The 26,289-nt window shown below is 38.7% G+C and overlaps 1 protein-coding gene across 4 annotated transcripts in view; it reads left to right on the top strand.

Moving 5' to 3' along the window:
* The window catches only part of LOC139154351 (disco-interacting protein 2 homolog C), a 416,316-nt gene that overhangs the window by 365,960 nt on the left and 24,067 nt on the right, over window positions 1-26,289 (top strand). For 3 of the 4 annotated variants that reach the window (XM_070728824.1, XM_070728823.1, XM_070728822.1), the window contains 11 exons: window positions 832-968; window positions 3,035-3,243; window positions 5,064-5,178; window positions 12,532-12,733; window positions 13,860-13,969; window positions 14,995-15,075; window positions 16,736-16,859; window positions 18,033-18,154; window positions 20,065-20,176; window positions 20,276-20,385; window positions 21,055-21,185. In XM_070728824.1, the coding sequence (XP_070584925.1) occupies window positions 832-968; window positions 3,035-3,243; window positions 5,064-5,178; window positions 12,532-12,733; window positions 13,860-13,969; window positions 14,995-15,075; window positions 16,736-16,859; window positions 18,033-18,154; window positions 20,065-20,176; window positions 20,276-20,385; window positions 21,055-21,185 (1,453 nt within the window). Of the gene's footprint in view, window positions 1-831; window positions 969-3,034; window positions 3,244-5,063; window positions 5,179-12,531; window positions 12,734-13,859; window positions 13,970-14,994; window positions 15,076-16,735; window positions 16,860-18,032; window positions 18,155-20,064; window positions 20,177-20,275; window positions 20,386-21,054; window positions 21,186-24,485; window positions 24,552-26,289 lie in introns of those variants that run through there. The other variant, XM_070728826.1, reaches the window with a different exon arrangement.

Genomic DNA, 26,289 nt, shown 5'->3' with positions numbered 1-26,289 from the left:
AGATTTAGAAAAAAGAAAAGAATGAAGAAAAGAAAGAAAGAAAATAAAGTAAGAAAGAGGGAAATTATTATAATAAATATTATGAAATTGTTGTTAAGAATACATGGAGAAGATTGAAGCACTACGGCCTAAATGATTAGATTTAACTAGAAAAGAAGCAATTTAAAAATTATATTAGTTAATAGCATTTAAAAATACACATAAGAAATTTGAGAAATTCTTGTCCAGATGTCAGTTGTATTGGAGGCAGCATTGGATGGATCATGAATACCAAAGTTAAAAGAAATAATTATTATAATGTATTTCAAGATTTATAGTATGTTAATTTGCATATTTGATTGGAGTGAAAAATAAAAATATTCTTGTTGAATGTTTTATAATAATAGAAAGAAAGAATAGAATAGAAAGAATAGAATAGAATAGAAAGAATAGAATAGAATAGAAATAATATTTTATAATAATAGAAAGAAAGAAAATAAAAAGAAAATAAATAAAATAAATTGCCCCCCCCCCAGTTACTCAAGAGATATCTAATTTGTAATTCTATTTCTAGGATCAGCTTTCTAGTGCTTTATGGTTATGAATCTAAATCAATCTAAATATTGATAGTTTGAAATCCCGAATCCACAACAATGCCAATCCACGCTTGTTCTCCTGTGTTTAATTTAACATTATATTAGATTTATCCTGCCTTTAATTCTTTCGGCAGTCAAGGCCGCATTCTCCTTGAGCACTTCTACTTTATCCACAACTCTGTGAATTGGTTGCATTGCCTATGTCTGTTACGCAACACTAGGGAAAAATGCTATTATTTCTTTTCCCTCCTCATAGCCATAATGTGTGCTGTCAAACCAGATGGAGTTCCTCAACTCTGCAGAACAGATGAAGTTGGTGAACTCTGTGTATGTGCTATTGCCACTGGTACATCTTACTATGGACTCTCTGGAATGACCAAAAATACATTTGAGGTAAGCTAGTAAACTGTTAATTTTAAAAAAAAAGAACTTTTGGATTCACATTCGTAGCAGTGATTTGTTTGTGAGGCTGCACTTCTATTAAGTTAGATCATTATTGTCTTCTCCAGGCATTCCTATCTGGACATTTGCTCCAGAATACCTCAGTGACTTGACATCAGAGTTGGATTCCTGCCAGTTGCGCATTTGCACCTGATGGTGCCATCTTTTTTTCCTAATTTTGGGCACGCTTTTTTGCTCTCTGAACATGCACAGAAGGAAAAGCGTGCCTTTGCAGAAGCAAAATTGTATGAGGGTACACACACAAAATGTCACGAGGTGTATGCAGAACCCCCAGTAGGAAGATAAGAGGAACCCACCCCTGTTTGACATGGAGAGATTGCCATTCTGCAGCTCTAGAGCATTCCAGAATACAGAAGAATGCTCTTTCATTCTGACTGGTAGAAGTTTTCCAGTTGAAGGTTTTCTCAAAATAATGTTTTATTTATGTGTGCATATATTGCATAGATTTGTGTATTCCTATATGCATTAAAAATTAAATTGAAAAAGTTAAAAAGCAAAGGAAATTATAAACTTATAAGTTTATATAAGTCAGTATAAAATTCACACTGACTTTGCATATATGAATTCAGCTTCAGAAAGATTCAAAAAATACCGGAATTCTTTTTGCTAGGAATAACCCATGGAAAATATGAAAAAAATGAAATCTATTTAATTCCTCACATAATAATAGCAGCAAGGCTAATATTCGCCCAACAATGGAAAAACAAAAATATACCTTCTAAGATGGAATAGAAAAGATTATGACTTGCTCAGAAATTGACAAATTAACAATGGAACTAAAAGACAAAGATAAGACAGAATACTATAAGAGCTGGAGCAAATTTTATTATTGGTTAGAAAACAAAAAACAGACAAACCTAAAAAATAATTAAACAAATTAAATAATAGAGAGAAAGAGAAAGAGGACTAGCCAAAATAAAGGAATAAGAGGAATACCTATGTAATATCTATAAATGCTGAAATATATATAACAATAACAACAATATTTGTTGGTAATATGAAATTATTATAATATGAAATAAGTTGCAGGATAGTCATAAAGTGTCCAAAGTTCTTAAATGCTGAAATATATATAACAATAACAACAATATTTGTTGGTAATATGAAATTATTATAATATGAAATAAGTTGCAGGATAGTCATAAAGTGTCCAAAGTTCTTAAATGTTTGTTCTTGTGATTTTATATTCAATTAAAAATATTAAAATTTTATATATATTTTATATATATATTTGTTTTCGTAGATTTTGGTAGATTAACTAAATGTGATCCCACCAATAAATCAAGTCATTGAAACACAGCCACCCAATCTACTTCGAACATTTAAACCAAATCCCCACCACTATTTATAAAGAACCAATGGCAGTTGCAAACAAACTATATTCAAAGCAGCATGAAGCTAACAACTTCAGCCTCATGATGGCGACTGTGATTTTGTTGAAACGTCTCATAGACACACAAAATATTGCACAGGGTAAAACCTGAACTCATATATATATATTTGCACCATCTATGCCAGCTATTGCTGTCCGTATTTATATTTTATTCCCCTTTCCATATTAGGCATGGCAGTACCACTTAGGAAGTATCAGGTTGAAATTTGGGGTTTCATGCAAATGTTTTCTACCAATAAATAGTAACAGAAGCACAACACTGCAATATATAATTTTAGAGACATTGTAATGAATGTCTGGGTTTTCAAATCTCATTGAGCATTTTTATGGTTTGCTTAATTATGCTTTAGGGTGTTGTATAAACCAATGCATTTTTATAAATTGTCATTCATAGCATATTTTGTGATGTCATACTATTATGTTATAACTTCAACACATGCTGAAGCAAATCATTGCTTAATACAATGCAATGGGTATACAAAAAAGTAGTACTCGTCTTCCCATAGAAATAGAAGAGGATTTTTGTAGTAATTTTAATATTTGCTCCCAGAAGGATCTAAATCACCCTCATATCATAAAAATGAAGCTTTTATCTTTCTCATAGGTGTTCCCAATGACTAATTCAGGTGCCCCCATAAGCGAATATCCTTTTATAAGAACTGGACTTCTTGGGTTCATTGGTCCTGGAGGACTTGTTTTTGTAGTTGGTAAAATGGATGGTCTGATGGTTGTCAGTGGGAGGAGACACAATGCAGATGACATTGTAGCTACAGCCTTGGCAGTGGAACCCATGAAGTTTGTCTACAGGGGAAGGTAGGTTTCAATTTTTTCCTATGAGGAATTTTTTTAAATGGATATTGAAAGAGTGCTTCCCTTACTCAGAAAAACCTTAGATAACCTCAGCATTCTAAATAGGTTAACCAACATGCATTCATGTCTACTAAAAAGCCTTCATTTAATATTCTATTTTGATTAAGGCTAACATCTCTGTGATATTCCTGGCTTCTTTCAGTTTTAACTAAGCCTGTCTCTCCCAAAGTAGTAGCCTTTACTAAAATTAGCCTCTCTACTAAAGTAGTAGTAGAATCTATCCCTTCTTATCAGTAATTAAGGCTAACATTTCTGTGATATTATCCCAGGTAGTCATATCCCTGGCTTCTTTCAGTTTTAACTAAGCCTGTCTCTCCCAAAGTAGTAGCCTTTACTAAAATTAGCCTCTCTACTAAAGTAGTAGTAGAATCTATCCCTTCTTATCAGTAATTAAGGCTAACATTTCTGTGATATTATCCCAGGTAGTCATATCCCTGGCTTCTTTCAGTTTTAACTAAGCCTGTCTCTCCCAAAGTAGTAGCCTTTACTAAAATTAGCCTCTCTACTAAAGTAGTAGTAGAATCTATCCCTTCTGCCTTTTCCATATCTGTTTGTTGTAGGCTCTGTATGAAGTCTGGTTTCTGCAGGCAGAACCTGCCTAATTCCTGCTAAATGAGAGCCTAATGCCTCCCTTTCAGCCATAGTTTGTTTTCTTTCCTTAAAACATTTAATTAACTCCTGAAGTTTAAGCCCCCTTTGTTTGTACGGTCTTCCTTGTTGAATATCCCACCCTTTGCCACTCCTTGATCATGGATTACTGTATAGTCAGAAAGTTCCAAAGCATACGAAAGCCAACCCAGTAACACAAAGCCCCATATAAGCATTTGAAGGCTAATATTCACTGCCCACTTCTAACATATTCTTCCCCTCTTCCCACACAAAAACAGCAATAAGCCTCAGCTCGGCAGCTATTATAGCAGCGGCTGTGCTGGCTGGGAGGAGGCTTAAAGGGGCAGGACAAAATTAAAACAGCTTTGGGCCATTTTCTAGGCAGCCTCTCCTCTCACAGTATGTCATATTATCAGTAAGTTACAGTTAATATCTAAGGTAATGGGAGTCATAAGGTGTGTACTTTGGGGGGGGGGTTGACTGTTTTCCTCAGCAGCTCCTAATGCATTTTCTGCTTTTTATTTGTAGTTTAACATTGTTTGCTTCCCAATGTTGGTAATATTGTAACATGGATAGCTGTATAAGTTGTCTAAAATAATAGTCAAGGCTGCTTAAGGACAAATTAAGGCAATGAAAATAAAACAACCCCTAGTAAAACATTCAGAGAAAAAAATAGATGAAGATCAATTGGAAATAGAACCAGTTTAAACATCTGGGAAAGAGAGTTTAATCTGGCATCAAAATGGATATCTTTAGAAAATTTGAAGCTGGAATGCTGCGAATGGAAACAAATTTGCATGTTTCCATTTATCTAAATAAAAACACAGGCGGGAATGTCTTTATTATCCTTGTTTTCTTTGCCTACGTTAGTAAATATTATCTGAATGTTTATGGAGGGAAATTCTGTTTGCAATGATGGTGCCTTACTCTATAGAAAGCCAACATAAGCTTGCTTTTTATAATAGCTGTTCCAGTTAGTGCTTTATTTTAAACTTCTGTAGGTGTTCAGAGCAGAGGAAATAAAGAACCTGGGCTCCAATCTTCTCTGTTGCATAACTAATGAGAACTGAATCACACAAAAATCATGAAAGGGAATTGCTCTGCTCTTAGTCTTTTTATCCAACTGCAAATGTCTTGGTTTGCATATCCCACAGGATAGCAGTATTTTCAGTGAGTGTCCTTCATGATGAACGCATAGTCATTGTGGCCGAGCAGAGACCGGATTCTACAGAAGAAGACAGCTTTCAGTGGATGAGCAGAGTCCTGCAGGTATTGTTCCTACACTTATAATCATCAGAGTGGAACGGAAAGACATGATGTACCAAGGTTGCTCCCTGTTACATAAAAGCCTAAGTATTCATTGCATTTTTCCAATAGAAGCAAAACATATCTAGGTGAAAGAGAATAATCTTTATTCCAGGTCCAAATGATCTTAGTTAATGTCTCCTGGAATTATTCTTCTAATTTTGGATTAAGCTATGACAGTGATGGTAAACTTATGGCATGGGTGCCACAGGTGGCACGTGGAGCTATATCTGCTAGCACGCGAGCCGTTGCTCTAGCTCAGCTCCTACGTGCATGTGTGTGCCAGCCAAATGATGTTTGGCTAGCACAGAGGCTCTGGGAGAGGGCTTTGGCTTCCAGAAAGACTCTGGGGGATGGGGGAGGGCATTTTTACCCTCCCCCGGCTTCTGGGAAGTCTTTGGAGCCTGGAGAAGTGATGTGCTGGTGCTTGGAGGCTGTTTGGGTCTGGATGGGTGTCAACAGACTCAAACTCAACCCTAATAAGACGGAGTGGCTGTGGGTTTTGTCTCCCAAGGACAATTTCATCTGTCCGTCCATTACCCTGGGTGGGGAATTACTAACCCCCTCAGAGAGGGTCCACAACTTGGCCGTCCTCCTCGATCCACAGCTTACATTAGAGAAGAATCTTTCAGCTGTGGCGAGGGGGGCGTTTGCCCAGCTTCGCCTGGTGCACCAGTTGCGGCCCTACTTGGACTGGGAGTCACTGCTCACAGTCACTCATGCCCTTATCACCTCGAGATTCGACTACTGTAACGCTCTCTACATAGGGCTACCTTTGAAGAGCGTTTGAAAACTTCAGATCGTGCAGAATGCAGCTGCGAGAGCAATCATGGGCTTCCCTAAGTATGCCCATGTTACACCAACACTCTGCGGTCTGCATTGGTTGCCAGTCAGTTTCTGGTCACAATTCAAAGTGTGGGTTATGACATATAAAGCCCTTCATGACATCGGACCAGTTAGGTCCCACAGAGGTGGCCTTCTCCGGGTCCTGTCAACTAAACAATGCCGTCTGGCGGGACCCGGGGAAGAGCCTTCTCTGTGGTGGCCCCAACCCACTGGAACCAGCTCCCCCCGGAGATTAGGATTGCACCCACCCTCCTTGCCTTTCGTAAACTCCTTAAAACCCACCTCTGCCGCCAGGCATGGGGGAACTGAGATATTCCTTTCCCCCTAGGCCTATACAATTTATGCATGGTACGTTTGTGTGTATGTTTGATTTTTAATAAGGGTTTTTTAATTATTTTAAATATTAGATTTGTCATATGCTCTTTTATTGTTGTTGTTAGCCATCCCGGGTCTACGGAGAGGGGCGGCATACAAATCTAATAAATCAAATTAAATAAATAAATAAATAAATACCCATACCCATGTACTTCTACACGCGTGCACACAATCCCCGTGCTACCTTCTGCACATTCATACAACTCTCCCCTGCTCTGCCCCCCTAACGTATGCGCACAAGCCTCACTGAAGCCTCCGGTTGGCCCATTGGGTCATTTTTCACCGTTCCCAAGCTTCAGGAGGCTTCCCTGAAGTCTCCGGAGTATGAAAAATGGTCCAATGGGGGCCTTTTTCGTTTTTCCAAACTTCCGGTTTGCCATTTTTCGCACTCCAGAGGCTTTAGTGAAGCTTCCTGAAGCCTCCAGAGGGAGAAAACAACCTTCCCCAAGGCCAAAAATTAGCTGGCATGTGCTGGAGCTGACACAGGGCAATGCCTCATGTGCCATTCTATGTGGATCCACCTGCCACAGGTTTGCCATCATGGAGTTATAGTAATGTTGGTGTGCAGAGCCTTTTAAGAAACTTGGAGAACAGAGTGGGAAAAACATAATTTATAATAAAGGGAAGGAACTACAGTAGTACCTCTAGATACGAGCTGCTCTCCATGCGAGTATTTCAAGATACGAGCCACGAGGGGAGAGACATTTCTGTTCCAGTCCCGAGCTCAAATTCGGGATACGAGCCGAGCGTCCACTAGGTGGCGCAAGAATCCTTGCTTTTGGTTATCTCGGAGGGGAAAAACAACGTCTAAAGTTATTTGCTCCAGATATGAGTTGCCTCGACATACAAGCTCCCTTCTGGAACGAATTATGCTCGTATCTAGGGGTACTACTGTATATAATAGAGAACTCGTCTTCAAGTGCTTACTAATTGGCTGTTTCTTGATTCTGTAATGGCATTGCCTTATGAGTATTGCACTCCTTCCAGTCTGCAGCTTTATCTATTTTGTGTGATGCGCTCTCTTGAGCTGTGCTTGTGATTGAAAGGATAAGCTATCCACTTACGAAGAAACAAAAGTTGATGGATATTCACCTCATTGTTCTGCAGGGCAAGATATCTATCTATAGGACAAGACATCCATACCTGAACTTCCATAGCCCATAATATGTCTCTTCCTCTTTGGGAGAATGTTGTCTTTTACATCCATTTAAATGCCAGAGGAAACACAAGGAGCAAAAGAAAAGTTTTTTATTGAAATGGATGTCCATGAGCTGCCTCTATGTTGGCTGAGGCAGGCAGGATTCCCTTGAGTACCATTTGTTGGGGGTTAAGGGAAAGGGAGGGTTTTGCCTTCTCTTTCTACTCAAGGTCTCCAAGGACAATTGATGGGCCACTGTGTGACACAGAATGCTGGACTCGATGGGCTTTGGCCTGATTCAGCATGGCTCTTCTTATGTTCAGTTCTGGAGACCTCACCTACAGAAAGATATTGACAAAATTGAACGGGTCCAAAGACGGGCTACAAGAATGATGGAAGGTCTTAAGCATAAAACATATCAGGAAAGACTTAATGAACTCAATCTGTATAGTCTGGAGGACAGAAGGAAAAGGGGGGACATGATCGAAACATTTAAATATATTAAAGGGTTAAATAAGGTCCAGGAGGGAAGTGTTTTTAATAGGAAAGTGAACACAAGAACAAGGGGACACAATCTGAAGTTAGTTGGGGGAAAGATCAAAAGCAACATGAGAAAATATTATTTTACTGAAAGAGTAGTAGATCCTTGGAACAAACTTCCAGCAGACGTGGTAGATAAATCCACAGTAACTGAATTTAAACATGCCTGGGATAAACATAGATCCATCCTAAGATAAAATACAGAAAATAATATAAGGGCAGACTAGATGGACCAGGAGGTCTTTTTCTGCCGTCAGACTTCTATGTTTCTTATGTTTTAGAGCATTGGAGCAAGGTCTTATAAACAAAGTACAGTGGATCAACTTAGCACTCTAAATTCCTTTGTAGATTTCACAGTCTATGGAAGCATCAGCGTGAGGATCTTGCAAGTTAACATCATCAGGGGAACTCTTCAGGAAGGGTGAAAACCTAATGATGGGGAAGACTTCGGAGAGGGGCGGCATACAAATCTAAGTAATAAATAATAAATAAAGACAGGAAAGAATCAGGCAGTTTACGGCATTTTGGCTGCATCCCAACATATAATAATACCAGATTCTACCGACACTGGATTCTGTTCAAAGAAGGATGCATCGCGAGTAGGGACATAAAAGAATTAACCATAAATGTTTTGAAAGGCAGTTCAAGCAAAAACATCAGGAGAATAGAAAAGGTGGATTTGGTTAAGCAGGAAAGAGATGAGAACTATTCTTTCTTGGGGGTGCAATGGGTCAGCAGTTAAAGTTGCTGAGCTTGTCAGTTGGAAAACTTCACAGGCCTGGTCCAAGACCCAAGCAATCTCCAATGGATGAGCTCCTGTTACTTGCTGTAGCAGTTTGAAAGCATGCCAATGCCAATAGATAAATAGGTATCACTTTGGTGGGAAGGGAACAGAGTTCTATGCAGGATTGACAGGCTGGCCACATGACCAGGGAAGTATCTTTGGACGATGCTGGCTTCCTCAGTTAGGAAATGGAAATGACCCCTGCCCCCTAGAGACATACATAAGTGGACGGGAGAAACTTTTGGTTTTACCTTACTTTTTATAAAATGTATTCTTGTACAAATTTTATTCCCCTTTGTCCATTAACTCCAGTTGCCTTCATGCCCATTGGCAATTTGAGTAAATGGGACTAGTAGAATACAGTTCAGTGTATTACATTCCCTTCTTAATGGCCTTCAAGTGTTAGAACTTTATTTTTATTTATTTATTTATTCTTTGTCCAATATACAATACATATGAAGGAGAATATACATTAAGTAATATATATAATGATAGAAAGTAAGAAAGAAGAGAGGTTGGAGGAAAGGAGAGAAAATGTATGAGATATGAGATAAGGAGAGAAGATTGGACAGGGGACGATAGGCACATCAGTGCACTTATGTACGCCCCTTACTGGCCTCTTAGGAACTTGGAGAGGTCAATCGTGGAGAGTCTTAGGGAGAAATGTTTGGGGCTGGGGGCTGACACCACTGAGTCTGGCAATGAGTTCCACGCTTCGACAACTTGATTGTTAAAGTAATATTTTTTACAGTCAAGTTTGGAGTGGTTGATGTTAAGTTTGAATGTGTTGCGTGCTCTTGTGTTGTTGCTGTTGAAGCTGAAGTAGTCATTGACCGGAAGGACGTTGCAGCATATGATCTTGTGGGCAATACTTAGATCGTGTTTTAGGCATCGCAGTTCTAAGCTTTCAAGATCCAGGATAGTTAGTCTATTTTCGTAAGGTATTCTGTTACGAGTGGAGGAGTGAAGGGCTCTTCTGGTGAAGTACCTTTGGACGTTTTCGAGAGTGTTGATGTCTGAGATGTGGTGTGGGTTCCAGACAGATGAGCTGTATTCGAGAATGGGTCTGGCATAGGTTTTGTAGGCTCTAGTAAGTAGTGAGAGATTGCCAGAGCAGAAGCTACGTAGGATCAGGTTAACAACTCTGGAAGCCTTCTTGGTGATATTGTTGCAGTGGGCTTTAGCACTTAGGTCGTTTGATATTAGTATTCCAAGGTCTTTTACTGAGTGTGGGTTTGCTGTGAGAATTTGTTTATTCAGTTCATAAGTGTGGTTTGGATTCTTTTTGCCTACTTGATGACCTTCATTAGTTTTGGGGTGAAGTGCGTGACTTTTTCACTGCCCAATTTACATTTTTTAAAATATCGGTTAAGGTGGAGCAATATATGTCTCCCCTTCTGGCAGTGTTTTAGAGAAGAGAAAGAGGGCCTCTTTTTTCCTCAGTGGCTGGGTTTCCTCACTTGTGTTGTGTTGAGAGAAACTGATGGGTGAAGCCAAAGTAAACAATGACAGCCTCCATTCCTTCCTTCAGGATTTCTTCTTGCTGGTTCAGTTAAGACAACAGAAAAAGAAGGAATGAACAGCTTTAGAGTGATGCAAAAACCAGTATTTTTCATTCTGAAAAGTCTTGTGAAGGCTGCAGTTTGTCCACTTCTGTTTTATGTAGACTATTTTTCAGGAGTATCAGTGAGGGCCAACATTTTTGAGACCAGGATTGAGACCACCACTGTGAATTTAGAATATATTAAAATCAAGTTGCTCTGGGTGAGAAAGAAACATAATGTTGTTCTTTCTTTTGGTCCCTTAGCCATTCAAAATGTATGATTCTAAAACAATTTCTCCTTTTCTTCAATCCTTTTTTAAAAAATATTTTATTGTAATTTTTTAAAAACGTAACAACCCCCCCCCAAATAGACAAACATTTACAAAGTACAAAAACAAAACAACACCAACAGAAACAATAACATCGTTACAAATAACAATCAATGTATAATATACATCATCATGCGAGGAGGGAAAATATAACTTCTTCTGTTATTAAATGTCTTTATATTCTGGCAAATACAACTGGTATCTACTATTAATCATTTTGGTTGTCCATATTTTATCTATAATAGATGTATTTTCTAGCCACCTTATGTGTACTCTTTGTTAGATATTTAGCTCCCTAAAGATCTTTATTTTTATATTTATATTGCGCACATATCATACCCAGTTTGTTATACCAAAAAACCCTGAACCAATTATTATTATTATCATATTTTAATTTGAATCTTTTCTTCTCTTAAACCAGTCATAGAAAGAGTTCCAAATTTGATAACAAATGGAATCTTTTCTTGAATCCTTATAGATAAAATTAGTTTTGATTTGTAATGTACAGCAAATCTACACAGTGAGCAAGGAAAAATGGGCATTTTTACATTTGTATCCTGTCGTTAGCATATTTATAAATAACTTAAGGCAGCAAACATATCCAACACATCTTCTTCCTCCTATTTTCTCCACAACATACAACCCTAGGAAGTAGGTTTGGGCTGAAAATGAAAATGATTGACCCAAAGTCACCCAGCCAGCTTTCATGACTAAGGTGGGACTTGAACTTACAACATCTTGCTTTCTTGACTGGTTCTTGTCTGGTTTTTAATTTTAATGCATTTTCTTTTTGTGAAAATATACCTAAGTTATTATTTATTATTATTATTATTATTATTATTATTATTATTATTATTATTATTTATTAGATTTGTATGCCACCCCTCTCCGCAGACTCGGGGTGGCTCACAGCAGTGATAAAACAGTATACAATGGCAAGTCTAATATTAGGTCTAAAATAACAATTTTACATTAAAAACCTAAAAACCCCTTATATAAAAACATACACACAAACATTCCATACATAAAACTACATAGGCAAGGGGAGATGTCTCAGTTCCCCCATGCCTGACAGCAGAGGTGGGTATTAAGAAGTTTATGAAAGGTAAGGAGGGTGGGGGCAGTCCTAATCTCCAGGGGGAGCTGGTTCCAGAGGGTCGGGGACGCCACAGAGAAGGCTCTTCCCCTGGGTCCCGCCAGCCAAAATTGTTTAATTGACGGGACCCAGAGAAGGCCAACTCTGTGGGACCTAACCGGCCGCTGGGATTCATGCGGCAGAAGTAGGTCTCGCAGATATTCTGGTCCGGTGCCATGAAGAGCTTTATAGGTCATAACCAACACTTTGAATTGTGACCAGAAACCGATCGGCAACCAATGCAGACTGTGGAGTGTCGCTGTAACATGGGCATACCTATTATCTTCTATAGGATCACTGGAGAAGAGCCTAATGCTGAGAACAATTGATTGCAAAAGAAAAAGGGGATGACAGAGAATGAAGTGGCTGGATGGAGTCACTGAAGCAGTCAGTGTGAACTTAAATGGAATCCAAAGGATGATAGACAACAGGAAGGTGTGGAGGAACATTGTCTATGGGGTCAAGATGGGTCAGACATGACGTCACAACTTACAACAAATCCATATTTAATAGGAGTTGCAAATTCCCTTTCTGGCTTTTCAGATATCTACATCCTCGTGAACAGATTTACAGAATCCTGTTCCCATCCTTATAGTAACTTTCTTCTTTTTTTTATTTTTATTCTAGGCCATAGACAGTATTCATCAAGTAGGAGTTTATTGTCTAGCCTTGGTACCAGCAAACACACTCCCAAAGACTCCGCTTGGTGGAATCCACTTGTCAGAAACAAAGCAGCTCTTCCTTGAAGGAGCGTTGCATCCCTGTAATGTACTGATGTGTCCACATACCTGTGTAACAAACCTGCCTAAACCAAGACAGAAACAACCAGGTAAGTATAATGATTGCATCTTGGGTTGAGATCCCCGGATATGTGATTGATAGTGAGATGTTCCATATATAAATTTCATATAAATAAATAAATAAAAATAAGTGTAGCTAGATTTCCTCATAATTCAAGACCTTTTGATTGGATGTTCTGTGCATTAGCTAGTTTTTGACTCAAGGATTGGAATATTGGTTTGCTTTGTGGATTTTTAAAATTAATTTAATTATATATCATCCTTCTGTTTGAAAATGTCCCTCGGGCAGCTTATAAAAATGGATAGAAATTAAAACAGACTCAGATAATTTTACCAAGAAATGTCTGGCAAAAGAAAGGCATTTTTAGAGGTAGGGCATTATTGCAATATGAAGAACCAGCATTCTGTAGTTTGGGTTTGTTGCAGAAGGAAGCCCAGCATAGCGAGAACTTCAAAAGAGCTTTTCCTGCAGATTTTAGAAATCACACAGATTAGTAAATAGAGAAGCAATCCCTCAAACAGTAAGACCTAAACTGTATTAACATCAGTATTCTAAATTGTACCTAGAAAGCCAATAGCGATCTTTCTGTATGATTACTGTATCTCCGCAACACTTAGACAAGATTATGTGCTCTATTGCAAAGATACTTTTAGCAATCCAGACAGTCGGTCCTTTCCTACGACTCTTCTGTATTTTTGTTTACGTTGCAGAAAGGCTTAGGAAGGGGTGAGAATTTTTTTGACTCCCATCTACTGAGAAAACCTACAAAATTACTATTTTATTAGTTATCCCAAATTGTCTGGGTTCAGCTAATCCCCCTTGCTCCTCAAATGCTAGATGAGATTACCAAATGTAATGATCCCACTGACCAATGTTATCTCATTTCCTCTCATGAGTTTAAAAAAACAACAACCCAGTTTTTGGAAATCAGAGCTTCATGATCTGAGCTGCAGGAATTGGAGAGCAAAAAAAGATAAAATTAAAAATCCAGCAATTACATTTTGCTGGAAGCAGCTCCTATTATTTGCAGCTGAAATGGCAGGGGATTTCGTATGAGATAGTTTCACTATAGATGAGGAAGCACAGTTATATGAATTTTGCACTGGAAAGGAAGTTCTTAATTCTTCTTTCACCATCTTCCTGATGTACTGTAGAAATTGGTCCTGCCTCTGTGATGGTGGGGAATCTGGTCTCTGGAAAAAGGATTGCACAGGCAAGCGGCAGAGATTTGGGACAAATAGAAGATAATGATCAAGCTAGAAAGGTAAAGCCCTAAATCTTCCATAGGTATAGTGGATAACAAGCAGAGAAGAGCATACTTACGGCAATTTTCCTTCCATTTAGACCTGAGAATATGAGAGTCCATATATTCAGACCAAATATTTATATAAATACAGGGATGTATTTTCTAAGGCTAATATATAACATCAAAACCATATATAACCTATGTCAAATCACAGTTGCAGATCTGATGTAAATATGCTATGTTTGTCTTATATAATTCTGGATAAATATGTATTCATGTTTCTACTTACTACACATTATGTATAGTTGTCTATTTTAAAACTGAACATTATAAATGTTTAATACAAAATGGATACTAGGGGAGCAGTGGCTCAGTGGTTAAAGATACTGAGCTTGCCAGCTGGAAGCCAACAGTCCAGGTTCAAGACCCAAGCACCATGCAACAGGGTGAGCTCCTGGTACTTTCCCCAGTTCCTGCAAATCTAGCAGTTCAAAAGCATGCAAATGCAAGTAGATAAATAGGTATCACTTCGGCAGGAAAGTAATAGCCTTCCGTATGCCTCAGCATTCAGTCATGATGGCCACATGTCCACGGAAATGTCTTTGGACAATGCTGACTCCCTAGGCTAAGAAAGAGAGATGACCGCTTCCCCCTAGAGTCAGACACAGTCTGGACAGGGGTAATCTTAACCTTTACCTTTAATTGGATGTTGTTCCCAATCACATCAGTGCATACATGCAGTTCTACTAAGTTGCTGGTAATTTCAGTCTATTTACAACAAGAATGGATTAATTGAATTCTGTGTTGACTAATTGAAAAAAAAGGTCAGCAGTTTTTTGTTATGTTACTGATTTTTAAGTATTTTCAGATTTTTACTGTCAACATCCTTAAATTTCTTTTCTTCATAGTAATATCTATGAATCTGTCAAACTGGTAGCAGTTCGCAAAAAGAGAGCTCTTTCTAGATCTAAAAATGTTTAAAGAAGCAATTGTGTTTCTTACATTCCTCTCTTTCTTAATGTTTATCTTGTTTTCCCCACCAGTTCTTATTCCTCTCAGAAGTCTTACAGTGGAGGGCACAGACAACCCCTGACCATGTGCTTTATACTCTACTAAACTGTAGGGTAAGATATCTTTTGGCTTTCTTATTTGTAAATTTATGAAATACTGTGAATTGGGCAGTATGCAAATTAAATAAATAATGATGATAAACTTGCAACTCAGTACTATTAAATATAAGATGAAGTTTGAAATGACAAAGGAGTATCCTATAATGAACCAATCCTTTCACACAGTGGGCTCCTACCAGAACGACTAATTGCGCACAGCTCGGTGGCTCTGGCGCACAAGTGCAGGATCTAGCACAATTTTCCTTCCCGCAACTGTACAGGTAGCAAAATCTCGCACGGTGACACACATGCACGTGCGTTTCGGCGAGGTTTTTTGGTTCCCAGCCTGTAGGGAAGCAAAAAAACCTCGCTGAAATGTATGTCCTCATGCGAGACTTTGCATCCTGCATAGATGCGGGAAGCAAAATTGCACTTGATCCCACACTCGTGGGCCAGAGCCATGGAATTGTGTGCAATTAGCTGTTCCGGTAGGAGCCCACAGGACTATGAAGTTCTGGCTTTCTCTTAGGCTTTTAGATGGTGGTGCAATGGTTAAAATACAATATTGTACCTGATTCTGCCCACAGCCTGGAATTCAATCCAGATGGGCTCAGGGTCGACTTGGTCTTCCATCCTTCTGAGGTCAATAAAATGAGGACCCAGATTGTTGGGGGGAAAAGAGTGTAAACCTCCCAGAGATTGCTGTAAAGCACTATGCTATAGGATTTGTAGAATGTCTCACAGATTATTAGATGCTATAGGACAGGGGTATCAAACTCAATGCCCACAGGCCGGATCCTGCCCATGGGGTGCTAAAATTCAGCTGATGGGGCCAGCCTGGAAATTTCAAAGAACCAGCCTATGGTGCCTCTGTGTTTTTAGACAGCAGAAGGCTACTAGAAGCCAGGGAGGCCGGAAACAGGGCATAGGGAGCTGTGTGCGGAGGAGAACTACAATGTTGATCCAGCTGTCAAAAAAATACCCCTGTTATAGGAGGTTTGAGTTGCTGCTGGAATTGCCATTTTGTTCTATTCTAGCCTGGCTTTTGTGCAACGCTTGTTATTATGTTGGTTTTATTGTACTTTGGGTCTCATGAACTGCCCCAAATTGCTCTGTTATCAGGTGGCATCAAATTGAATTAAACCAACAAATAATAGTCTAGAATGTGGACTTATACAAAATGCATCCGTAAATGGTACCGCTTGGGAGGCAATCTAATGTAATTTCTCTCTATGACATTGATAATTTCTTACTTTTGAAAAATCTCAAGCTGTTCTGGTTTTGTTAAGGCTTACTTCAAACCACTTCACCATTTGAAAACAGTGATTACTAATAGCTAGCAGCCAGTTCCTCATGTTATATCCTTACTAAATTTCAGTTTGAGTTATTTTGAAATATTTTTCAGCAGTGGCTATAATTTCCTGAAAAAAATCATAGTCCACTTTATAGTTAATCAGGCAAAAAGCTTTAAAGTCTACCTTTCAACTGACCTAATCAAGATATAGATTCTGCTTTCTTTGGTTTTTTCTCCCGAAGCTTAAAATTAAATGAATGTGTGGCATTTATATCACTAATCTATTTTCAGAGGCTAAGGTCAAAAGCTCAGTTAATGAATAAAAAGCTGTATTTTAAAATTTTTCTTCTTTTATCTCTACCATTTTTTTTCTTAATGAAGGGGACAATTGCAAATTCTCTCACCTGTGTCCAGCTACATAAACGAGCTGAAAAGATAGCAGTAATGTTGATGGAAAGGGGTCATTTGCAAGATGGTGATCATGTTGCTTTAGTCTACCCACCAGGTAAATTGTGCAAGCATACTTTAGTTGCAATTCTCTAACAATGTTGTATTACCTATAAAATCTTTGACTGATGCATAAATAATGTTGGTCGGTTGGAAGAGTACAATTTTTTTTTTGCTTCAAGTAAAGGTCTTTCTGGTTGCTATATACAGTGAATTTGTAGAATTATACTCCAAAATTTCTCATTGCTTTTTCATTGTTGTTTTTCTTTCTATGGACTTTCATTACTATTTCTTTTTCCCCTAAAGGCTGTTACACAGTTCTGTCAATGGGATTTTGGGATTTCTAACATTTTTACTTTCTCTTGTTGTTACTGATTTCAAACAAAAGTTGAAACCAAAAGAACCTCAGTATGGGCTTGGAGCAGGGGTCCCCAACCTTGGCTACTTTAAGACTTGTGGAGTTCAACTCCCAGAACCTCCCGCCAGTATAGCTGGGAGTTGAGATCCACAAGCCTTAAAGTTGCCAAGTTTGACTTAGAGCAATGTTTATCAATCTCTGACGTAGAGCAATGTTTATCAACTTAACACACATGGACTCCCAGAATTCCCCAACTAGCAGTGATTTCCCATTGCTGGCTGGGAATTTCTGAAATTTTAAGTCCATTTGTCTTAAAGTTAAAAATATAAATCTACCAAAGTTGAGAAACATTGGTCTACAACTTCAGTCTATGTTAAATATGGAGTTGCTAAATGCACCGACTTCCCAAGTAGAATTGCTATGGAACAATGAAGAAAGAATCCCCCCTATCTCACAAGCATGAGGAATAAAGAGCTGAATTTCATGTACAGGTTTATTTTATGAGGGAGTTGGAGAAACAAACTCTGCCTCCAGCAGCTAAATGAAATTCCCAATTGTATGAGAAACCTGCTAATCTAAAGCCAAATGAATTCAGATAATTTCATTAGAAGTAAACCGTACATGTCTTTCTCTCTCTCTTTCTCTCCCTTTAACAAAACAATCTTATGCATGTCTGTTCAGATGTCAGCCCCTGTGAGTAGAGTGATCCTTACTCCTAGGTAAGTGGATATAAGATTGAAGCTCCATTTCAATGTAGGTTGTATTCCCAACGAATCTGAACAATATTAGTTTAGGGAAGGTGGAATTATACAGGTATTTTTAGAAATTGCTGTCTTCCTCGCTAACAGTCATGACTATTTCTGTCCCATCCAGGCATAGATCTGATTGCTGCATTTTATGGATGTTTATATGCTGGCTGTGTGCCAATAACAGTTCGACCGCCCCATCCACAAAACATTGCAACAACCTTACCCACAGTGAAGATGATTGTGGAGGTTAGTGGACCATTAATAATGATTAACTTAGAACATGCATAGCCTGCCTTTTTCATCCTGGAGTTGGATTTTTTGTCTCCAGGGGCCACGAGGAATAGATTTTGGTGGAGCAAGGACACAACAAGGGTTAAGAATTAAAACTTTTGGACCCAGAGAGGAATTGTTTTGAGGGCTGGGGGATATAGTGTAGTTTATAGTGGCTGCACAACATATAGACCGATTTAACCATAGTTACAATTGGGAAAATGTGACCATCCTAGACCGGGCCAGATCCAAAAATGCTAGGGAATTTTTAGAAGTCTGACACTCTGACAAATCAGCCATCAATAGACATTAACTACATCTATAGGCTATGGAAAAGAGACCATCAACCAGCCCAAAAGGGAACAAAAAGACTCCAGAACCTGTCTGGTAGTATTCAGCACTTAGATCAGAATAGATTAACTCCAAAGTTAATTTCAGACCAACAATCAAGACAGAAATACCCCAATCAAGAAATTGCCAAAGAGCCAAACAGCCCAACCAAAGAACCCCTAAGAATTCCTCTAAGACACAGACAGGCAAGACACCAAATATAAACTGACAGCAAACAGCACTCATTACTAGCATTGATGATGTTACCTAGCTTGGATAATGAAATGTCTACAAAAGGAAGCAAGCTCAGAGAGCACCAAGGAACCCTAATTTCAACCCTGAGCTATAAATACAGTGGTACCTCTACCTACAAATGCCTCTACTTAAGAACTTTTCTAGATAAGAACTGGGTGTTCAATATTTTTTTTGTCTCTTCTCAAGAACCATTTTCCACTTACAAACCTGAGCCTCTGAAACTGTAACCAGAAAAGGTAGAGAGAAGCCTCCATGGAGCCGCTCTAGGAATCTCCTGGGAGGAAACAGGGCCGGAAAGGTCAGGGAGAAGCCTCTATCAGGCCTCTCTAGGAATCTCCTGGGAGGAAACAGGGGCGGAAAAGGCAGGGAGAAGCCTCTGTCAGGCCACTCTAGGAATCTCCTGGGAGGAAACAGTGCCTCCACCCTCCCTGTGGTTTCCCCAATCACACACATTATTTGCTTTTACATTGGTTTCTATGGGAATAATTGCTTCTTCTTACAAACCTCTCTACTTAAGAACCTGATCATGGAACAAATTAAGTTTGTAAGTAGAGGTGCCACTGTATTCTCCTTTATTGGTATAATGGCTATACCAATAAATTCTACATTATCTTTTTTTTTTTTCGGGGGCAAAGAATAGAATAGAATAGAACTTTTATTGGCCAAGTGTGATTGGACACACAAGGAATTTGTCTTGGTGCATATGCTCTCAGTGTACATAAAATAAAATATATGTTTGTCAAGAATCATGTGGTACAACACTTAATGATTGTCATAGGGGTCAAATAAGCAATGAAGAAGCAATATTAATAAAAATCTTAGGATATAAGCAACAAGTTACATGGGAGGAAATGGGTGAAAGGAATGATGAGAAAAACTAGTAGAATAGAAGTGCAGATTTAGTAGAAAGTCTGACAGTGGAACCTATATTGTATGTCTTACCTTGAAAATATTTGGAAGAGATGTTCTTTTTAAACTGAAGATGTACCTTTTAAAGTGAAATATATTTGACTTGTAATGAGAAGCAAAACAGCGATTGGGTGTAATGGTCACAGCATCTGGGTGGAAACAGAAAAACTCTAAGTTCTAGTCCTGCCTTAAATACAAAGCCAACTGGGGAACTTGATCCAGTCACACTCTATCAACCCTAGGAAGGAGGCAATGGCAAACCATTTACAAAAACTTTGGCAAGAAAAATGTAAGAACCTGTCTAAACAGTCTCCAAAAGTGGGATATAATTTAACAAAAAATAAAGTGTAGAGATTTATATCTCTTCTTTCTCTTTCTGCTGAAATTCCCAGGTGAGTCGCTCTGCTTGTTTAATGACAACACAATTAATATGTAAATTATTACGGTCTCGGGAGGCAGCAGCAGCAGTGGATGTCAGAACGTGGCCACCTATATTAGACACAGGTATGTTGCATATTTGTTTGGTTATATATCTTTGTTCTGTTGCGAATTTTTGCACCTTTCACAATGCCACAAGAATCATGTCTCCCTTTTTCTTCATAGATGATTTGCCAAAGAAACGGCCTCCTCAGATCTTCAAACCTTCAAATCCTGACATGCTGGCTTATCTCGATTTCAGTGTATCTACAACTGGAATGTTAGCAGGGGTGAAGGTAAGAATTATACACTCACACTGGATAAGTCAAGACCTACATCTGGATAAGACACATGTGGGGAAGAAGACTTATCACTTATTTTTCCTTAACTGTTATTTCCATGATTTATTTTATTTTTGGGAGAGGGAGAAATCCCCCATGTCTACTTTTCTGCAATTTTCACAAGAGATCCAACACCTAATATTGTGACATTAGGATAAAGCCAAGACAGCAAGAGCTAGTTTCTGAGTTTTTTCACATAGTAGAACCTTCTTTAACTGACACTAGTTGGAAAGTCTTAACTTTTTCTATGTTAAAGCATTTGGTCTTTTACTGACCCATGTCTGCCATCTGAAGCACTTTCTATTTTTACCCTCCTCTTCGGGATTCCACATAATTTCTGGAGTACAGCCTAGAAATCAAAACCACAATGAGTCACTTTCTGTTTGTTTTTCGTTTGCCACTTTGATTGATTGTTCTTCTTTGAAAACATTAATTTTAATAGTGTGGAAAAGATTCAGTGAGGGTTTGCTTCTAGGAGATAGAAATGAGAGTACAAAGGGAAGAGATGGGGGAATGATTATTTTTATTCTGTTACTAACTTAGGATCTGGCAATGCTTCAGAAGCAACCCCACAGAATGGCATAGTTTAATTATCTGATTACTGTTTTTTCTTCTTCTTTCCAGATGTCTCATGCAGCCACTAGTGCCTTTTGTCGTTCTATTAAGCTGCAATGTGAACTTTATCCTTCTAGAGAAGTTGCAATTTGTTTGGATCCCTATTGTGGACTGGGATTTGTCCTTTGGTGCCTCTGTAGGTAGGTTTGCCTGATGAGAACTGTCAAGTATCTTTTTTTGGAAGTGGCAGGACATTACTGCTGAATTCTGTTTGTATGTGTACAGCGGGTAAGGACCCAGTATATTATTTCCCAGGAAAAGGATCCATTGACATACCAAAACAAAGAGTGAAGCTAGATTACAGTTTGAAGGCCAACCTATCAGTTCTAGAGGCAAAATTAAGAGGGTAAATGGATTCATAGTGTCTTATTATATTTGAGTAAGCAGGCATTTTAGCTAGTTACAAGAAAATGTTGCTGGATGGAACAATCCTCTTCAGAGTTTAAGATAACCATTCATTTATATATATATATATACTATTCCATGTTGCCACTAACTCTCACTGGAGTGCTTTTTAGGGAAGATCATATCCATACTTTCTTTTTCAACACAGTTCTTCACATTTCTCCAGACTGGCTAATCTCTCCCTGTGGATAAAGCTGCTTTGGCTACTGAGACATTACATAAGTGTGGCATATACCAACTTTGGAAATAAAACCTGTAATTCATTGTTAACAAAAGGATATATAAAGAGAGGGAGACTAGTATGGTAATCATGTCCACTGAAAGAAAAGGAAACCCATATTTCCAACCCATTTTTTCTTAGCGTACAGGATTTAAGTTCATATCTCTCCCCCAGTTTTCCTAAATATTTTAAGCAATTGGAAACTTAACACAAAATGTCCTTTTGCTTCCTGCCAAACTTGTTTATAAGTATTGTTCCAAAAGCATTTCCTGAAAAAGAACTCGAATACCATTTCTGCTAAGAGATTCTAAGAATCTTATTTCAAAAACTATATTTCCAACTTTTAATGTACAAAAATAGGAATAGGCAAACCATTCATGTCTGTCTATTACAAAAAAATTATACACGTAGTCCTTGATTTATAACCATTACTTTAGTGACTGTTCAAGATTATAATGGCACTAAAAAGAATGACCTATGACCATTTTTCACCTTTATAATTTATTTATTTATTTAATTAATTAATTAATTTGATTTGTGTTCTGTCTGGGTGCCCCCAGACTTCAACACCAACTGGAAAAAACAGCCAGACACGCTGGTACAAACAAAGGCACTTTATAGTTTGAAAAATAAACACAGAGAAAAACCTGTTCTTCCCAACAGGCAGGCTATGAGACTTCACAGCAGAATCCTGACGGCCAGACAATACAGCAGACTTCTTTCTGGCACACCCACCACTGTAGAGAATAAGACCCACACCTTTTCCCCCCAAGGTTTCAGTATTCAAAGTCACAAACCAGAATTCCAAGACGCCAAAGATCACAGCCAGGTCCCAGGACTCCCAAAGATAATACTCCACAAGCCAGGAAGGGTGGGTCTGCCTTTTCAGCCTTTCCAGAGAGCACCACACCCAAACCCAGCTGTTGCCTCTTTAGTGCTGAAAGTACCTGGCTAATTGTCCCCTTCGTTGTGTTGCTCTTCTCTGCCGGAGATCGATGATTGCTTGTGCATTTTCATCTAAGGAATCCAGGCTGCTTGCTGGGGAGAGCTCCCCCTCGGGGGACTCTGGCTGTCCTCCCTCTCCCTCAGCCTGAGATTCCTCCTCCCCGTCTGCCTGAACCTCCTGTTCCTCATCCTCCCCCTCTGAGCAGGAAGCCGGCAGAGGATCAGCCGTTCCCTGAGGGGCCTCAGACGGAATCACAACAGATTTGTATGCCGCCTCTCTCCAAGGACTCTGGGCAACTCACAACATATATAAAGAGACAATAATAAAATCAATCCAATTAATACATAAAAACAATCCATAAAAATCTATTTTAAAAACTTCCATTACCATTCATTTAACAATCCTACTAAAAACATTAATTGGTTCTTGAGGGCGGAGCGCACAAGTGCCTCCTTATAGGGAGCCGGGAAGGACCCCTCCCTCAAAGAAGTGTTGGTAATCTCCTGGACCCAGCTCCATGTCACCTCCCTACTAGCCGAAGCCAGCCAGGAGGGACACGGATCCAACAAACAGGTGGTAGAATTCAAAGATCCAATGGCCTTGTCCACTTCATCAGGTGTCACCAGGTCAAACTCGCTCCAAACAGGTGGACTAAGACGAGCCCCTGTCACCTTGACTGACTCGTTGTCAGCCGACTCTGTACTCCCATTGGAGTCAAGATCATTCTGGATCTGAGCGATTTTATCTGTGAAAAACTTGTTAAATGCCTCAGCACTACCCTGCAAGGGTTCCTCAACTCTCCCCAGATTAAGGAGGGAGCAAGTCACCCTAAATAGGGCAGCCGGGCAGGATTCCGCAGACACAATCAAGACGACATTGTAAGCATGTCTTGTCGACCTGATCACCACTTTGTAAATCTTAATATGAACTTTTATAAATGTTCGGTCAGATTCGGATCTGTTCTTTCTCCAACGTTCTCCAGACTTCTCTTCTGGCATTTCATTCCCCAGAGCTCCTCGGTATACCAAGGAGATCTCCGGGTCTGTTGCCAGAGAGAGGTCGCAAAGGCACAATTCGTTCTAGAGCCTCCGTCGCAACCATATTCCAGGCTACAGCAATAGACTCTGCTGAACTGTATACAAGTGAATTCGGCAAAACCCCAAGCGCCCTTTGAAAACCTTCTGGATTTATCAGGCGTCTGGGGCAGAACCTCCTAATCAGTTCCGCCTCCCTTTAAGGATTGGAGCCTTAAAATCAAGCCACAATAGAAAATGATCTGACCATCTAATCATTCCCTTGTGGTCAAAATTTTAAGGGCAGTGGTTCCTACTTACGACAGTTTGCTGTCGTGTACTTATCTTCTGTGACTTTCTGGCAAGCAAAGTCAATGGGGAATCCATTTATCAATCATGTTACTGCAATGATACAGTTAACAACTGTGGCAAAAAGGTCATAAAAGAGGATAAAATTCACTTAACAAATGTCTTGCTCAGCAACATAAATTTGGGACTCAGTTGTGGTCATAAGTTGAGGACTACTTGATACATTTTGAAACAGAGTTCTCAACTCTGTTGCATAGGCATTAGAACAAATACAGTTGATTAACTTTATTTCAAGAGTTGTCTCTCTCTTAAACCTATGATGAAGTTCTTGAATACACTTGAAGTAAATTTAAATTGGGTACCAGTTTGGGGCAATATTGTTTTTATTCCAGTTTGGTATCATTGCCATTAATCACTGCTATAGGAATGTAAAAAGGGATTGGACCCTAGATACCCAGGGTTTGCAATCTGAGCACAAGCAGCCAAATTTATACTTCTATATAAAACATAATAATACAATAAAACCATCTGTTTATCCCTGTTATAGATGCTATGAAGTTGTGCTGGCCTGCTCCATTGTGATGTCCCAGAATGCAGCATTCTGAGACTTTCAAACTACTAAGGAAAACCCCTTGGAGCATGGAGCCAGCCCATTGGTAAGTCATGGCTGTATTGCATGGTTTTGCAAAGTTTTGCTTTTGTTTTTATTTTATGTCCCAAAGGGTATAAAATAATAATGAAAAGAAACCTTGCAAAGCAGAGCAATAGACCTCTATCAAAAATTCTCCAGATTCCTATCAATTGGCCACCCACTCCAGCAGGATTTCCTGGAAATGTTTGTCAAAGATTGATGCATTCTGGTCATAAGTTGAACAACAATTGTCAGGCCAACGTGAGTTCATGGACATTAATCTTTTTAAACCTGTTTAACTGTTTGTGCCAAAGACATAGTGCTGGGCTTCATTGTATTGTCATTTTTCCCCCTGCCATGTTTTTAGGTTTGAGAAGAATTTTTAAGGCTTTCTAAATACGTTTATTCTATCAGCTCTTCACTTTAGTAATGATTCTGAAGTCTGGAATACCTGTCAAGATTTTTTTAAAAAAAAAATATGGAGACTGAGTTGTTATAATTTCCTTATATTCATGATTATGTCTGAATTTGTGAACTGTCTAAAACATTAAATTTTCTTTTGGATAAATAAATTTTTCAAAACTAACAACAGCCACATAAGGTGGGAGAGCACTTTTTTTCATGCAGCAAATCTAAGTTCTTTGACTGGCGTTTTCACTTTGGGAAGATTCCTAAAATGATGTTTCTGCTCAGAATTGAAAATATTGAATCTGTGGCTTCCCTGACTTCCATAGTTAGGAAAGGCTAGGACCTGAATTTTCATTAATAAACCAGATCCATTTAAATAGTTATACATAAACTTGCCTTGATGCAAAATTGATTCATACCTCATACTGAATCTAGTCTTGTTCGAGGTTTTTTTGGTGGCATGTATGAAGCTATCTGTTGCTGCATGTGCAACAAGCAGTGTTTAATGTATGCTAGCCATATATGCAATATGGTTGAAGCATTCACATTTAAATTCTACCGAAAGCATGAGTTTGCAACATGAGATGGTTTGAAACGTGGATTTGTATTTTTCTAAACATTGCACATTTCACCAAAAGGATGTAGGACAAATGTAAAAATAGCAACTCACAGAAATAAAATAATAAAATAAGATTAGAAATCCCCTCTAGAGTGGTGTGTTTCAAGTAGGATATAGATAGTTTGTTGGAGGGCGTCATTAATTGCATTTCTGCAAAGACCAATAGATTCTTTAAGTGACTTAAAAGCCATCCTCTAGTTTTCTCATTTTACTAAAAAAGGACCTGTGCAAATATCCCATCTAAATAGCAGCATTATCTGATCAGATCTTAAAAAGTCAACCGGAATCAGATGCTATTAATAATTAAACTATCTAGAAATCTCAGAATTACATAGGATGACATTCCAGAAAAAAGAAGTGACGAGAGATTTCCAAGCCATTTCTCAGCAATTAAATATGGGATATTTTGTAGGCAAAGGACTTTCCTTACCATCCTTAGCATCCCTATATTCTTATAACGTTATCTGTTAATCATTTCACAAGGTGAGCAATCTGGTCAATTGAACCACTTGCTCAGTCAATCCATGTTTCTTCCAAATCCCAGAAGCACAGAAAAGAATCTTGTAGCTTGCTAAAGACGATTTCCTCAAAGGAATAGTCATTTACAAGCTATGGGGAAACTATAGACCCCTGGCAGTTGCTGCACTTCTATAGTAGTCAAGATCCACGACCATTGGCTATTCTTGATGGAGC

The sequence above is a fragment of the Erythrolamprus reginae genome, chromosome Z, assembly GCF_031021105.1.
Source record: "Erythrolamprus reginae isolate rEryReg1 chromosome Z, rEryReg1.hap1, whole genome shotgun sequence".
Taxonomy (NCBI): Eukaryota; Metazoa; Chordata; class Lepidosauria; order Squamata; family Dipsadidae; genus Erythrolamprus; species Erythrolamprus reginae.
The sequence above is the reverse complement of the archived record's forward strand: the minus strand, read 5'-3'. Positions and strand labels throughout refer to the sequence as shown.